This window comes from Ranitomeya variabilis, chromosome 2 (assembly GCF_051348905.1).
Source record: "Ranitomeya variabilis isolate aRanVar5 chromosome 2, aRanVar5.hap1, whole genome shotgun sequence".
Lineage (NCBI taxonomy): Eukaryota > Metazoa > Chordata > Amphibia > Anura > Dendrobatidae > Ranitomeya > Ranitomeya variabilis.
This window is the reverse complement of record NC_135233.1, coordinates 896,103,146-896,120,975: the sequence shown is the minus strand read 5'-3', so window position 1 is coordinate 896,120,975 and position 17,830 is coordinate 896,103,146. Positions and strand designations below refer to the sequence as shown.

Sequence of the window (17,830 nt, the reverse complement as noted above, 5' to 3'; positions counted from 1 at the left end):
CTGCGTTCTCAAAAGATGCGCCACATGTCCGTTTCCGTAGGTCTGCCGCATGCGTCTTTTAATGCATAGTGGAGACGGGATTTCATGAAATCCCCTCCACTATGCTGTAGCATCTGGACGCTGCGTGTTTGACCCTGCAGCTCAACACAGCATCAAACACGCAGCGTTTCCTGAACGTGGAAACATACCCTTAGACTGGGCATGTGATTGATACATACAGAATATCCCATATGCCTCCTGAGGAACTGTATCATGGGAGGTGAAGTGAGGTTAATGCTATCAAGGTATAAGTGCAGATAAGTTTGCCAGGATTCACTGGATTTTATTATTATAGGTCTACTTTTGGAGTAGCTTGGTGTCTTTTTTACAAGTTATTAGTGTTTTTGTTTGGTTTTGAATAATTTTGATTAATAAACTTTAAACTTTTAATGGTATTAGTTTTTCTAGTGAGCCTTTGTCTAATACTCTACTCTACTCTCTCTGCTCTACTCTACTAATCCTGTTAAAAGGAATATACTTCTTTCTTTGGGCATCGCTACATGCGATCTCATCTGGCCCCACTGCAAGTTGACCAACCAAGAGTCCGGAATCTTGAAATGGAAAACTGAACAGCTCTTCGGAGTGTCCAAGTGTTGGATCAGTTGTCTCACTTTCAGCTTGGAGCCTCGTATGGTAATGTGTGGGGACAGAGCCTCGTGTGGTAATGTGTGAGGATGGAGCCTCATGTGGTAATGTGTGGGTACAGAGCCTCGTGTTGTAATGTGGGGGGACGGAGCCTCGTTTGGTAATGTGTGGGGACGGAGCCTCGTGTGGTAATGTGGTGGGCGGGATTATGTGTGGTAATATGGTGGGGGGCGAGATTGTGTGTGGTAATGTGGGGGGGTGGGATTATGTGTGGTAATGTGGTGGGGGGCGGGATTATGTGTGGTAATGTGGTGGGGGGGCGGGATTATGTGTGGTAATGTGGTGGGGGGGCGGGATTATGTGTGGTAATGTGGTGGGGGGAGTGATTATGTGTGGTAATGTGGGGGGGCGGGATTATGTGTGGTAATGTGGTGGGGGGCGGGATTATGTGTGGTAATGTGGTGGGGCGGGATTATATGTGGTAATGTAGTGGGGGGGCGGGATTGTGTGTAGTAATGTGGTGTGGGAGCGGGATTGTGTGTGGTAATGTGGTGGGGGGCGGGATTGTGTGTGGTAATGTGGTGGGGGGGCAGGATTGTGTGTGGTAATGTGGTGGGGGGCGGGATTTGTGTGGTAATGTGGTGGGGGGCGGAAAAGTGTGTGATAATTTGGTGGGGGGCGGGATTATGTGTAGTAATGTGGTGGGGGGATTGTGTGTGGTAATGTAGTGGGGTGGCGAGATTATGTATGGTAATGTGGTTGGGGGGCGGGATTGTGTGTGGTAATGTGGGGGGGGTGGGATTGTGTGTGGTAATGTGGTGGGGGGCAGGATTGTGTGTTTTAATGTGGTGGGGGGGCAGGATTGTGTGTGGTAATGTGGTGGGAGCAGGATTGTGTGTGGAAATGTGGTGGGGGGCGGGATTGTGTGTGGTAATGTGTTGGGGGGGCGGGATTGTATGTGGTAATGTGGTGGGGGCAGGATTATGTGTGGTAATTGGTGGGGGGGCGGGATTGTGTGTGGTGATGTGTGGGGGCGGAGCTACTGTGCAGGGGCGGGATTAGCGAGTAATCATGATGCCTCTTATATATATAGATTCCTCTTCATTAATGTAAGAAGTGTCTGTGTGTCAAATTTGGGGGCTCTAGCTATTAAATTAAAGGGTTAAATCGCGGAAAAATTGGCGTGGGCTCCCGTGCAATTTTCTCCGCCAGAGTGGTAAAGCCAGTGACTGAGGGCAGATATTAATAGCCTAGAGAGGGTCCATGGTTATTGGCCCCCCTGGCTAAAAACATCTGCCCCCAGCCACCCCAGAAAAGGCTCATCTGGAAGATGCACCTATTCTGGCACTTGGCCACTCTCTTCCCACTCCTGTGTAGTGGTGGGATATGGGGTAATGAAGGATTAATGTCACCTTGCTATTGTAAGGTGACATTAAGCCAGATTAATAATGGAGAGGTGTCAATTATGACACCTATCCATTATTAATCCAAAAGTATGAAATGGTTAATAAAACACACACACATTATTACAAAGTACTTTAATGAAATAAAGACACAGGGTGTTGTAATATTTTATTAGACTCTTAATCCACCTGAAGACCCTCGTTCTGTAAAAAATGAAAAATAAAAAACCAACAATATCCCATACTTTACGTCGTTCAGGTCACGTCCCATGATGTAAATCCATCTGAAGGGGTTAAATCATTTTACACCCAGGAGCTCTGCTAATGCAGTCACTCGTGTCTGTAAAACTTGGTGAATGAATGGAATGTAGGGGAATGTACAGTAGTTACCTTGAGTCACGGTGATGCGCCCTCTGCTGGATGTCCTCATATGAACTTGAGCGTGGGAAAAATTCCCATATCTATATATATACCTATTCTATGTGTATATATCTATTCTATTCTAACCTGTCAGTGTGATTTTACTGTACACAGCACTGATTTGCCGGCTTTTCAAAGGACACCGGTGTGTAAAAATCGGACAGCAATACGGATGTCATACGGATGTTGCGATAAAAAAATCGCAAGACACTCGCATGACACTCGCATGACAATCGCATGATTTTCCTCCGTTTTTTCGGTCCGTAAATCGGACCATTTTGTCTCTCGCAAGTGGAAATGAGCCCTTAAAAGCACAATTCTGACCATATCTCAGCAGCAACTCTCTCTACACTACCTAAGTCCGGAACTGAATGCGGCGAGCAGGGCAGCACCAGGACTCTTATAGAACTGATGACGCTGTGCAGCCAGCCAATTACTGTAATACCACAACAAAGATGGCTGCGGCATTACAGTGCATGGCAGACAAGCCCTGCATTGTCATTGGCGCTTTAAAGAGCACCAGAATTGCAGGGCAGAAACCCGAGCTCCTGCCGAATAATCCTGGAAATACTCGTAGCTCACCGAGTACACCGAGTATAGTGATACTCGGGCGAGTAATGAGTAGTGGCAAACACGTTCGCTCATCACTAGTGATCACACAAGACTAGCGTGTCACAAATAGTAGACTGACAATAATGCATAGAGTGTTATATGGCAGTGTAAAGATAAAGGAAGATATCACTAGAGATGAGTACATTGGTCTGCTGAAGCTCAAGTTTGAGTTGAATTTTCAGAAATGTTCTGTTTTGCACGAATTTGAAAACTTTGAGATTCAACTTGCGGTTTATGATAAAAAATTGCACTATTTCCCACAGTGCCGAAGCAACAGGATGCTCTACAGCTATGACATGTATCAACATATCTTGAACAGTGGTGGTCAGTACCTGGGCCATCGTAGATCAGTGGTTCCAAATGCAGCACAATTTGTATGGCAGAGTTGTTTTACATCTCCAGAGGGTAAGTCTCTCTCTTATAGAGTAAAAGCTCTTATGGTCAGCAAAGTCCTTTCTCTCTCCTGTAGAGTGTAAGCTCTTATGATTAGTGGTCTCTCCTCTTTCTCCTATAGAGTGTAAGCCCTTATGGTCCATGGAGTTCTCTCTCTACCATGTGTATTTTCTGAGCAATTACAAACTCTCCAATACTGAACTTCATCCAAATGTATTCACCACAAATCCAATATATACCGTATATTCTGAGAAAATTCTGTATACCCAGTAAATTTGAATTTTAAAAGATCCACTTATTTCTAGTTGCCACATCTGTCAATGGGCAGCATGGTGGCTCAGTGGTTAGTACTGCAGCCTTGCAGCGCTGGAGTCCTGGGTTCAAATCCCACCAAGGACAACATCTGCAAGGAGTTTGTCTGTTCTCCCTGTGTCTGCATGGATTTCCTGCAGGTTATCTGGTTTCCTCCCACATTCCACATCTTTTATATAAAAATAAAGATTATTATTAATGGAGATGGGCAGATCGATGCACGGGAGTCAGGTCAGTAGTCTATGATCACTGTATGGGAGGTTCTAGAATCTATTGCCTTCCTCAGAGTGGCTTTTGATTAGCCAGGCTGGCAAGGCAGCATCATTATTATGTAACATACAGATGGCATTATGTGATCAGCTGAGGTTCTGGATGTCGCAATCGCACAGATCAGATGTTGATGACTCATCTTAAGAATAAGTCATCAATGTAAAAGTCTCAGACAACTCCTTAAATATGCCATATATAAGGATATTGTTGTTGATTCATTCATTCCCAACGCGTGTCGCTACTCCTGGTAGCTTCGTCAGGGGAAGTAAAAAGCAGTTGGTCACGTTGGGTATATATAGTGTACGTGCACTTACTATGAATTTATCAGGCATAAATTCTGTGAGACCACTGTCAGTAGTATGATGTTGTGTTTGGGAGCAGTGTTAACAACAAATTGTCATGAAGGATATTCTATGCATTATGGGCATCACAGAGGGCAGTATGATGGCTCAGTGGTTAGCACTGTTGCTTTGAAGTGCTGGGATCAAATCCTACCAAGACCAATATTACCAAAGACATTCTGATAGGAAAATAAAATCATATTTACAAAACCTGTATATGAAAATGAGGCTTCTCACTATGATTCTTAAACACGTAACGTCCTTACAGGACCTCTTTTTGAGTAATTTTTCTTCTGTGTACCGCAGACTTAATGCTTTGACTTAATGACTGCTTTAATTTAAAAAAAAATTAATAAGTCCATCTGTGGAGGTTTATAGCAGTATACAACTAGGCTTGCATGTTTAATATGGTTCACGTCTGCATGAATATATAGAGAACAAGTAAATTGCTGCTTTGTAGAAGTATTTTCTCATTATTATACTGTCTCGCTTCTTGTGTGGATACATAAACACATATCATCTAGAAAATAATTTGCTGTTTATTACTGTATGGCAGTATCTAATAACAATTCAGACTTATTATTTGCTCTTATAATAATTTATTGTTGTTCAGTTTCTACATGTGACAATAGATAAAGCAGATAAAGATTTAGATTGCATAAACCAATATGCGTTCGCGTGTAATAAATACATGACTTTTTCTTTTTGCTAAAAGTATCGCTGACCTTATCATGCCATTTTTTTGTATGGGCACAGTTGAGGTTTCTACTGTTTTGACAGCAAGAATAAACAAAGAAAAAGAAAAAAGCAGCGCAATTAAAGTGCACACACTGCCTTTATAATTAGTGTAAACCATGCTTTATTGAGACAGAAAAAGTGCTGGTAAACATAAAAACATTTAAAAAGCATGTAAAACATACCCAAACATACATGATCAATATCCCCTTTATGTGAAGATATGAGTATAGCAGGCTCACCAGGGAAAAATAATCCCAGAAACTTTCCCAGTGAGTAACAATAAATAGTTAATATAACAGTATGAAAATATGCATGTGCATCTGCCTTAGGCTCCAGTGTCGATTCTCCCCTCCAGCGTCCCACTTGCATTACAATATAACTATATAAACATGCTGAAATAACAGTACTGCCATGTGAAGCAAGGGATAAATGCAATATTGTCTAACAATAATTGCTAAACATGTACACATGAAACTAATAGTATTGCTATGTGAAACACAGGAATAGTACAACGCTGTCTAACAAGGGTTAATGCTGTACCCATGCCACTGTGGAATGCCTGTGAGGATATCCCACACCGGAGTCACAACCAGCAATGCACAGCCCATAACACATGGTTGAATATAAGAACCGTGCTACTCATTGGGAGTGGTTGAGCCCGCTGGCTCCCAATGCGTGTTGCTACTCCTGGTAGCTTCGTCAGGGGAAGTAAAAAGCAGTTGGTCACGTCGGGTATATATAGTGTAAGTGCACTTACTATGAAGCCCATGTTTGCCGACACTCATTAAGCAATGGAACAGTCCGTCAGGGTCAGGGTAAGTCAAGAAGGTCGAATGGGCGGCAGCTCCACTCCAGTGCCAGGGTTTGCAATATATCAATGCCCGGCATTGCGCATGCGCCCCTATTGTGAGAAGGGCGTGCACAAAGTGGTGACGTGGGGAATTGGTTCCAGCGCAGGCGCAGACCAGTGCCTGATACACCCAGTAAAGCCATACATAAGGGCCTGAATGATCAGTGAATCTAGGTAACTAGGGAGGGCACTCTGCATGTGAGTGACGTGGAGGCCAGCGCATGTGCAATTGTTTCTTCCGGTAGGAAACACAGATACTTCTGGAATATACCTTGATATATTGCAAACCCTGGCACTGGAGTGGAGCTGCTGCCCATTCGACTTTCTTGACTCGCCCTGACCCTGACGGACTGTTCCATTGCTTAATGAGTGCCGGACACAGGTGCCGGCAATCATGGGCTTCATAGTAAGTGCACTTACACTATATATACCCAACGTGACCAACTGCTTTTTACTTTCCCTGACGAAGCTACCAGGAGTAGCGACACGCGTTGGGAGCCAGCGGACTCAACCACTCCCAGTGAGTATCACTGTTCTTATATTCAACCATGTGTTATGGGCTGTGCATTGCTGGTTGAGACTCCGGTGTGGGATATCCTCACAGGCATTTCACATTGGCATGGGTACAGCATTAACCCTTGTTAGACAGCGTTGTGCTATTCCTGTGTTTCACATGGCAATACTATTAGTTTCATGTGTACATGTTTAGCAATTATTGTTTGACAATATTGCATTTATCCCTTGCTTCACATGGCAGTACTGTTATTTCAGCATGTTTATATAGTTATATTGTAATGCAAGTGGGACGCTGGAGGGGAGAATCGACACTGGAGCCTAAGGCATATGCACATGCATATTTTCATACTGTTATATTAACTATTTAGTGTTACTCACTGGGAAAGTTTCTGGGATTATTTTTCCCTGGTGAGCCTGCTATACTCATATCTTCACATAAAGGGGATATTGATCATGTATGTTTGGGTATGTTTTACATGCTTTTTAAATGTTTTTATGTTTATCAGCACTTTTTCTGTCTCAATAAAGCATGGTTTACACTAATTATAAAGGCAGTGTGTGCACATTAATTGCGCTGCTTTTTTCTTTTTCTTTGTATATGCATGGTTTTGGCGCATTAGTAGCACCCGCCTTTCATTATAGGCTACACTTTAGTGGTGCCCGCTCAATTTTTTTTGTCTCATCTCGACAGCAAGAATAACTCAACATGATGGACAGTTCTTGCCATAAAAAGTGATGGAGTCATTCTATATGTGAATAGAACCGAAGTATTCCATAATGCTAAAAAGATCTCCAATACATGTATAGAAAGTATGCTAGAAGACTATCAACTCCAGGATACGCTGGCCATGTGCCATTTTATTTCAACATGGGGCAGTCCTTTCACTGAATCTGTCAAAAAAAGCAACTTCTTGTTAAGATGTCTTTTCATTGAGCAGAAACTACAGTTCTTGCTAACTGTAACAACCTGGCCTAGTGGTAAAAAACATTGGCTTCACTCGTAAGATGGCTGATAGCCTCTTCACCCTGGATCCTCATGGCTTGGCTTTCGGACTTTTGTTCTACCAGGGCAGCATTTACTGTGTTAAGATGTGACCAAACATTGTGTGAAAGGTTCTAGCTCACTGCATATTTCCATAGCAAAGCCAACCCCCTTCTCTGCCTATGCATCAGAAAAGGAAATCCCTTCACTCTCTGCTCCAGGCATGCGCCAATGCAGGAAAAACAGTTAGGTGTTAAATTCAGGATTAAAAGCTAAACTGGCAGAATCTGGGATGGAACTGTCCTGGGAAAATCTAGACACTTGGATTAATACAACTGTATTAGGAAGTTATCGTGCAAATCTCAATACTGGAAAGCTGGCACCGTAGATACTCGAGTATAAGCCAAGATTTTCAGCCCATTTTTTAAGGCTGAAAGTGCTCCTCTCAGCTTATACCCAGGGGTCAGAGGAGGAGCGTCAGGAGTGGAAACTGTCACATCATACTCACCCTCCTGGCGCGGTCTCTGCAGGTCCTTACTTCTCAGATGGTCTCTGGTGCCTGCAGCTCTTCCTGTGTTCAGCAGTCACGTGGTACCGGTCATTAAAGTAATGAATATGGACGCGACTCCATTCCCATAGGAGGAGCGCATATTCATTACTTTAATGAGTGGTACCATGTGACCGCTGAACACAAGAACAAGCTGCCGGCGCAGGGAAGCAGGGAATTGCAGAGAGACCGCGCCAGAATGGGATGAGTAGCCCGGTGGAGGGTGAGCCATGCAATATTCACCTGTCCCTGTTCCACCGCCACGCTGTGTCTTCCGCGTCCTCTGACTGTGACATTCAGGTCAGAGGGCGCAATGTCTTGTTTAGTGCATGCCCTCTGCCTGAACAGTCACTGCAGAGACCTGGAAGACACAGTGGCGCACAGCAGTGGAACGGGGACAGGTGACTATCGCAAGTGCCTGTGTCCTGAGCCAGCGGCGACTCTGGCATCTGACCCCCAAAGCGCACCAGTGTCCCGCCTGTTCAGGCCCCTAGCACTCGGCGCCCAGCGATGAGAGGTCAGTATGTCATTTTTTTTTTCATCGCAGCAGCAGCATATGGGCATGTTATGCTATGGAGCATCTTATGGGGTCATCAACTTTTATGGAGTATTATAAGGGGCATACTATTCCATGGAGCATCTTATGGGGCTATCATTAATCTTTGTGCAGCATTATATGGGGTGTATTTTGTATAGAGCATCTTATGGGGCTCCTGATTCAATCCTGATATTCAAAAACATTTAACCTACTGATGTTTCAATCAATTTTATTTTTATTGGTATTTATTTTTATTTTTTAAATTTACCAGAAGCTGCTGCATTTCCCACCCTAGACTTATACTCAAGTCAATAAGTTTTCCCAGTTTTTTGTGGCAAAATTAGGGGTCTCGGCTTATACTCAGATAGCCTTATACTCGAGAACCCTGCTGACCAGGAGAGAGAGACTAACTCAATGAATCTGCTGATGGAAAATGCCGTAAAACTATGCTCTGTTGGGAACCACTGATCTCAGTTGGCCCAGGTACTGACCACCACTGTACAAGGTTCATGATGTCATAGCCACAGGGCAATATGGGGAAATTTTCAGATGACATTTCCCCACTCTCTTATGCTTCAGAAAAGTGGGAAATGGTCGGGAAAGTTTTTTTTTTTGTAAACCACTAGTCGAATCCCAAAATGTTAAAATCTGTGTGAAATTGCGAATTGGTCTCTATAATTTACTTTTTACGTCTAATTTATGAACTTTTTTCCCTTGAAACCCCTTTTGAAAATATAATTTAAAGCATGTCACTAATTTCTGTGACATTATAATCAATACAACTAGATACAGTACTTGTAATTAGGGTTGGGCGACTTTCATTTTTTTAAGATTAAGTCGGGTTTCGCGAAACCCGACTTCCTCAAAAGTCGAGTCGAGTGAAATCGGCCGATTATCGCGAAGAGTCGGGGATCGACCAAAACACGAAATCCAATGCAAGTCAATGGGAAAAAATCCTCCTCCTCCTCTTTTACATTGCAAATCGCAGCACACGCGATAATATGGCGATAGGCGTGCACGTCCCTGACACCTATGTCATCACGCTGCACACACTCCTTCATTGGCTGAAAAATGGCGCTAAACGCATCATACGAAACGCGACTTTGGCGCGAAGATCGCCGACCACATGGCCGATCCAACACTAGGATCGGGTCGGGTTTCATGAAACCCGACTTTGCCAAAAGTCAGCGACTTTTGAATTTGTCCGATCCGTTTCGCTCAACCCTACTTGTAATATCCCACTGAATAACATATTAAATAAGCCCTAAGTATTGTTTGTTTTCATGATTGTTTCTGTGTTTTAATATATTTGTAGACTGAATCTCTCTATATATATTTTTATTCACTGTTCATTGTAATAATATCTCTGAGTAATATGATCCCAATGTCTTGGTGATGAGCCAATAATCCTTTGGGATCTGCTTAAATTTGTTTATCCTCCAGTAAAGAGATGTAATGGGTGGCTTTTATTTACACGACGTGTCGCTCTGTCCCAGAAGCATACTAAGCTAATTATCCCCACAGTACCTTTTGTATTTCACGTTGTGTTATGTATACTGGGATGTTAGATACTGAAATGTCTGCTTGTGGCTCTCTGTCTCTCACAGACCTTTCAAGGTATGTTTTTTTAATCTCTAAACATTTCACCCTGATCTTTTGCCATAGTTATGTAGATGGTGAGCTACTGATCCCAGGCAAGTGCATTTATGGATTTTTCCCTTATGAAAAGGCTTAATCGTTCATGTAACTTGAAGGGCTGTTTTCATCTGTTTACCTTTGATAATATTCTGATTGATGCGTCATATCAAAACAGGACTAAGATTGTGTTCATACTTGTGAATTCATGTATGGTAGCGAGAAGCTTCACTGGACCGCAATGTTTTCCTCAAACTTGTAAGCCATCCAATTGACATGGCATATGGGAAGGTTAGAAGATCAGACTGTAAGGGTATGTGTCCACGTTCAGGATTGCATCAGGATTTGGTCAGGATTTTCCATCAGTATTTGTAAGCCAAAACCAGGAGTGGGTGATAAATACAGAAGTGGTGCATATGTTTCTATTATACTTTTCCTCTAATTGTTCCACTCCTGGTTTTGGCTTACAAATACTGATGAAAAATCCTGACCAAATCCTGATGCAATCCTGAACGTGGACACATACCCTTACAGGTTCCCTTATATCCTTAGTGGTTCTCCCTTAAATCCATAGTGGTTCTCCAATTGAAGTGTCCTTACTTCTTATTTCATCACGGATACCTGTATGATGGCAGAACAGCAAATCTCTCCCATCAAGTATTTGAAGATTTCCATCACTTGAAATTGTCAACGTAAAACATTCTGGGCAAAGTGTCATTGATTAAATCAGCGCATCATCTAGAAATGTGATGCCAAATAGGAATGTAAACGTGCTATCCAACATATGCATTTAGAAAATTAGTTAGGGCCAATGCCAATAGATGTGAATGCGGCAAAGATAAGGTCAGAATCACAGAAGTTTGCACCCTATGCCAAACTTTCTAGTGGCCCAGTATTTAGTTTACTAATTCAACTTAGTAGCAAAGTGTGGCCTGTAATATATGTAACGTTGTGGACGTTTTTTTCCCTAAGTATCCTATGTTTTTCACTTGCAGCATTTTGCAGCATTGCAGCATTTTTTTTTTTGCAGAAAAGCTGCTTTTTACAGTGCCAGCAAAAGCTACGAGGTTTTAGAAATCTTATGCCCAGTTGCACACACTTGTTTTTTTTTTTTCTTGGCTGAATTTAAGCACTGCACTGTTTTGAAATCTTTGAAATGTGAAATTCTTTTAGCATTTTAGGGCTGTCCCACACGTCCAGATAATTCCGGTACCGGAATAAATCGGTACCGGAGTTATCCGTGTCCGTGTGCCTGGGAACTCACGGAGGCCATACTTGCGGCACACGTGTGCCGCCCGTATGGCGAGTGGGTACCACACGGAGCGTGTGGTACCCACTCTGCATGGTGCTGAAGCTGCGATTCATATCCTCTCTGCAGTAACGTTTGCTGCAGAGAAAATATGAAGAATAGTGTTAAAAATAAAGATTTAGGTGTCCGCCGCCCCCCCACCCCCTGTGCGCCCCCCCGCTGGTCAGAAAATACTTACCCGGGTCCCCCGTCGGCTGTCGCTCCTTCTTGGTCTTGCCGCGGCTTCTCCTGCATGCGGTCACGTGGGCCCGATCATTTACAGTCATGAATATGTGGCTCCACCTCCCATAGGGGCGGAGCCGACTATTCATGATTGTAATTGATCGGCCCCACGTGACCGCATACAGTAGGAGGCGCGGCCAGACCAGGAAGGAGCGACAGCCGACGGGGGACCCGGATAAGTATTTTCTGACCAGCGGGGGGGCGCACAGGGGGTGGGAGGGCGGCGGACACCTAAATCTTTATTTTTAACACTATTCTTCATATTTTCTCTATAGCAAACGCTGCTACAGGGAAGATATGAATACCGGCTTCAGCACCATGTGGGGGGGACAGCGCTTACTGTAGCGCTGTCTCCGGCACGCCACACGGACCCCAGACGGAGAATGTCCGTGTGAGGTCCGTGTTTTACGCGGACCCATTGACTCTATTGGGTCCGTGTAAAACGTGCGCTCCCACGAACACTGACATGTCTCCGTGTTTGGCACACGGAGACACGGTCCGCAAAAAATCAATGACATCTGAACAGATGCATTGATTTTTATGGGTCTACGTGTGTCAGTGTCTCCGGTACGTGAGGAAACTGTCACCTCACGTACCGGAGCCACTGACGTGTGAAACCGGCCTTATAGTGTTTTTGCAGCATTTTTTTCCCTAATAGAAAGCAAGTACAAAAATGCAGCTGAGAGATTTTGCTGCATTTTTTTTCAGCATTTCTTGATGCGGTTTTAGGGAATGAAATTCGCTTTATTAGGCTGCTTTCACACCAGCGTCGGTACGGGCCCGTCGCAGTGCGTCGGGCCGACGTACCGACGCATGCTGTGAAAGAAAAGCACAACGGGGTCAGCGGATGCAGTCTTATGACGCTTCCGCTGCCCCATTGTAAGGTCCGGGGAGGAGGGGGCGGACTAGACGCACAAAAAAAGTTACATGTAATTTTTTTTGTGGCGGCGGTGCGCCAAAACACGACGCAACCGTCGAACCACGGTTGCGACGTGTGGCGATACGTCGCAATGCGTCGGTAATGTAAGTCTATGGGGAAAAAACGCATCCTGCAGACAATTTTGCAGGATGCGTTTTTTCTCCTAAACGACGCATTGCGACGTACGCCGAAAAACGCTAGTGTGAAAGTAGCCTTAAACATGTACTGTGGACAAAACACACATGTAAGCCCACCAAAAATCATAGCTAAAGGACGCTGCAAAAACAGCCGCAAAACCCCTTAAAACACTCTTCAAAAATCAAGCAAAAGCTATATTCTGAATGGCCTTAGGCCACATGCACACACTGAATATTTGGTGAGGTTTTTTTACTTCAGTAATTGCAAATCAAAACCAGGAGTGGGTAAAAAATGCAGAAGTGGTTCCGTGCTTCTATTATACTTTTCCTCTGATTGTTACACTCCTAGTTTTGGCTTTTGGCAAATACTGAGGTAAAAAAGTGACCAAATACTCATGTCAAGGTGGTCTTAGGTTGTTTTCACAGAACACTATGAGTGGAAAATGCCATTGTGTTTTTTGAACCAGATCTTCCTTTATATGTCCCATTCCCTTTGAATCCACTTCTGAATTTGCTTGAAAAGCTACACCAAAAAATGCAATGGAAATAAAAGAACATACTGCATATGAAACCACCATTTGTAAAATGTAGAGTGTTGATAGTGGGGTAGACAAATAAGGGAGGGCATATAACATGATGTCACACTGGAGAGAGCTTTGTGAGTATAATTTCATACTGTATTCTAAAATGAATAATTAAATGACCACTCCAGCTGTTTTTTTTTATTGCAACGCTGGAGCGGCGCTTCAAATATAAGGTCCCTGCTTCTACTCTCAAAGTTACTCACCGCCGTCTTGACCTTCTATCACTGCCTCTCCCATCGGCTTCCAGCAGTTTGTGACCTGCCAAATCGCTCCAGTGTTTGTTGGAACGAGACAGAGCTCACTTTTCAATGCAAGTCTACGCGGGCCTTGTTCTGGTTCTCATAAATTAGCAATGAGAGCTTGTGACTGTTACTTCTGAATTCCAGCCAGTCTAAAGTTGCGGTCACAAGATTGGACCAGAGCAGCGCAGAAAAAAGGTGAAGACCGTGGCAGGTAAGTATTTTACAGGGGTCAGGGACCTTGGATTAAAAGCACCACTCCAGCGCTGAAAAAAAATGGTGGAGTGGTGCTTTAACCAGTGCAGTGACTGGCAAAGGGTAGACATGTGGACAGAAAACTCATCCTGTGCATTCAGGTTAGATAGGATAGTTTTGAGAGAATTAGTAATAAATGAGTAAAATTATTTAAGACAAGAATGAATCAAAGTGGCAGTAAGAGTTGGGCTGTGTCTACAGTAGAAAATAGAGTATACTTTGGATTTATAGCTCTTCCCTCTCACATTTTGTCAAACAAGTAAATTTTCACCATTTTCTGCTGACTTTGAGATAAAACTTAGAGATGTGCGAAAATCACAGAAATCATCCTGTGTAACGTATCATGCTTTGCTGCACTCTAAAGCTTTCTGTTGTTTCCTCTGAAATGCCTAAAGTGCCACTCAGTACCCGTCACAAGGAGAATGACATGGAAATTGTCTCAGGATGCCAAATCTAAGAATACAAGTGCATCATTTCTAAATTATTTTAGTAAAAAGGCGCAACTGGTGGACCAGATAAAAGCTAAAAGGGCTCCGAAATGCCATCTTGTGAGGATTTCTGACTGCCAACGATATGTCATTCTGTAGGACAAGATTTATGGTAATTCTTCAATGATAATAGGTAACTAATTCTGGGATAGGAAACAGGGAAAGAGCTGTCTGCAGTCCACCCCCACTCTTTTCTCCATCCAGGATCCAGCTGTTGGAATCACATTAACCCACCTGCCCTTTTATTTCACTTTATACCAAATAGATTTTCTGAGCAGCATTTTAAAGTGTTTAAGATATTATAGAGCGCTCTTGCTGCTTCCCCTGTCTCCTACTACCTGCCATCTGCCTGATGTACTGCTCTGCATGAACAGAGGGAAACACCTGCATGCGCCACCGGAGAGGGCAAGGTTCTGTCCTGGCATAATTGCCTCAAGTTCTGTTCAGCGATATTTTATTAAAACCTGCACCTGCTGTAGGTTTCTTTTGTCTGGTGTTCTTGATATATCAAGTGTGCCGGAGTTTTCTACTGGACTCACAACTCATGTATTACTAATAGTAAGGCACTTGCTGCTATTTTGCCGAGAAAATGCAAAACCACACATTTCATGCACTTGTATGTGAAATACTATAGAGGATTTCAAATAATTTATGAATAGTTTATTTTTCAGTTCCAATGATAAAAAAGCAGAACACAGGCTTCCTATTAGCTTATACTGAGCAGGCACTTTTACTGATGATGCATGCTCAGAACATCAGGGACTAGTCAAGCCACTGAAAAGGAGGTCACTGATGATGCTTCTTTCATGGTGGGGAAGGCAGCTGCAGTAGTGAACACAGCTTCCGCCCCTTGATGACATCCTATTTGAGTATCCAAGCATACACTATGAATAAAACATCATAAAACGTAAAAAAAATATAATTAAAGCAGTCAGGTACATAGAAAAGAATGGGAATGGTAGGAACATTTTAATCAAAGTATATCAGAAAAGTGATTTGATTATTACATTACATAAGAAAACATATATGAATATAAGGAAAATGTCAAGATTCATTTTTGTATTCAGGTCAGCTCTGGCTCTACTTTAATTTAAATGTTGTGTTTTGCTTTCATGCCAGCAAGGGTGAATGTCAGTTTTCTTGCTGGAAGCTGCTTTGTTGCTACTTCAGCTGATGTGGGTGGTGACCACTCCCACCACCCTTTAAATAGTCACATGGCACATCAGCTGTGGTAATAGAGTTTGTCTCTGAAAACCAGCGTCAGAGTTTGGGAGCTCTTTGGTGCCAACAGTGTATCTGCTACTTCAGTGGAGTTCATGTCCTGGTTTATTCTCTTCTATATAAAGCTAAGCTTTGCTGTTCCTTTCCTTGTCTGTCTCGTGCTTGTTACTACCCCCTGTGTTTACACCATCTGCAGTGGAGAGGCTAGCATCCTTACTGGCCAGTGCACTAGACAGGGAATAGTGAGGTGAAAGCTAGGGACAAGGCATGTGATGGCAGCGGGGGAAGGACCCACATAGGGCATTAGGGGAGCTTAGGGATAGGCTCAAGCTGTGTTCGGAGGTGCCCCATCCCTCGCTCCCTATTGTTAGGGCCTTCCTCTCCCTTTTTCCATCCTGTTGTTTGTTGTGCCGTCCACTGAACCTACTCTTGTGGGTTGTGACAGATAACTCCTATAATAATATCTATGTAGAATTATGCAAGGCTCAAAATTCATAAAAATGCATTCTTTACTTGGATAGCATAATAACTAAGAACATAAATATAGACATGCAAAAGTCAGACATATAAAATACTAAAGGTAGGTAAGTAGAGGTAAGTGAAACTGACCTGAAAGGTTCGAGATTCATTCCGGACAGTTAGTATTCGGTGCTAAATGCCGAACGCAGACTTCTGGAAGTCGTTTTAATGCTTGGAGTTCCAGGGGAAGAGATAAGAGTTTACCAGCTCAAAAGTATGGATCCCCAATGTTTTCAATGATACCCGAACCAAACTTGGGAATGAAGCTCAGGTACCAGAACCTGAACTTCCATGGGTACACTCAGCGATATAGGTAAATTATAATAACAGATAATAAAAGTGTATATTCGCTCTTAGACCTCATGTCTTAGTGGATATGGTGTACCTTATGGGAACCCTATTAGCAGCACAAAAAAAGGTATTAGAGCAATAAAATCAAGAAAGCAGGATGAGAAACAGTATGAGCTATAATCTAGAGAAACCCACAAATAAATCACAATAAAAAGCTCAATAGCTCTTGTTGCACAGGTTAATAGCAATCAGGCATTTGGGTTTAAACAATTGTTAGGTCCAGTTGATGTGCAAGTTACAATTGCAAACATAAGAGAGATCACCTGTAGAGTGCACTTGTGCCTGCTGCAATATCAATTGCTTTACTTGCAGAAAAGTGGTGAACAATAGTTATATCCAATGTAGTAAAGTCAATGAGAGTGCATGAGGGTATTGATACCTGTAGTCCCGTCTGCAGATGTCCAGGCAAAAAATGTCCCCATGATGATTTATGTAAAATCCTGGTCTGAGACTTATTGTAAAAATGTTGCAGTCTATTTAGACTGATGAAAACAAAGCGCTGTCCTGGCCGGTGATAGCAGTTATAATAATAATAATAATAATAATTTTTATTTATATAGCGCCAACATATTCCGCAGCGCTTTACAACTTATAGAGGGGACTTGTACAGACAATAGACATTACAGCATAACAGAAATCACAGTTCAAAACAGATACCAGGAGGAATGAGGGCCCTGCTCGCAAGCTTACAAACTATGAGGAAAAGGGGAGACACGAGAGGTGGATGTTCCTGGACTCCCACTCCAGCCGGTCACTCTTCGGGTATAATCTGCTTCTGGCTGATGCAGGACCTGTGTGATGTCAACAGCATGTGACTGAAGCTGCTGCGGAGTGTGCAGAGGACCAAACTTCCTACGCGTTTCAGAGGCAGTAGTCTCCTTCTTCAGGCCTGCATAGGAAGTTTGGTCCTCTGCACGCTCCGTAACAGCTTCAGTCACATGCCGTTGACATCACACAGGTCCTGCATCGACCAGAAGCAGGTTATACCTGAGCGTCCGGGACAGCACTCCCTTTTTATTAATCTAAATAGACTGCAACGTTCTTACTAGAAGTCCCAGGCCAAGATTTTACATAAATCATTGTGGGGACATTTTTTTGCCTGGACATCTGCACACCAGTTGACAGGTATTAATACCCTCATGCACTCTCATTGACTTTACTACCTTGGATATAACTATTGCTCACCACTTTTCCGCTAAGTAAAGCAGTTTATATTTCAGCAGGCACAAGTGCACTTTACAGGTAATCTCTCTATGATTACATATGTTACAAGCACATCACCTGGAACTGACAATTGTTTTAACCCAAATACCTGATTGCTATTAACCTGTGCAACAAGAGCTAATGAGCTTGATATTGTGATTTATTTGTGGGTTTCCCTACATTACAGCCCATACTGTTTCTC

General features: G+C 43.1%; 1 protein-coding gene across 2 annotated transcripts in view; it reads left to right on the top strand.

Moving 5' to 3' along the window:
• The window catches only part of KCNMB2 (potassium calcium-activated channel subfamily M regulatory beta subunit 2), a 999,199-nt gene that overhangs the window by 650,525 nt on the left and 330,844 nt on the right, over window positions 1–17,830 (top strand). Inside the window, exon 3 of one of the 2 annotated variants that reach the window (XM_077290498.1) lies at window positions 3,323–3,464. The exons of the other annotated variant lie outside the window; for it this stretch is intronic. Within the exon in view, the coding sequence (XP_077146613.1) occupies window positions 3,436–3,464 (29 nt within the window). The 5' untranslated portion in view covers window positions 3,323–3,435. The remainder of the gene's footprint in view (window positions 1–3,322; window positions 3,465–17,830) is intronic. 2 annotated transcript variants of the gene reach the window in all.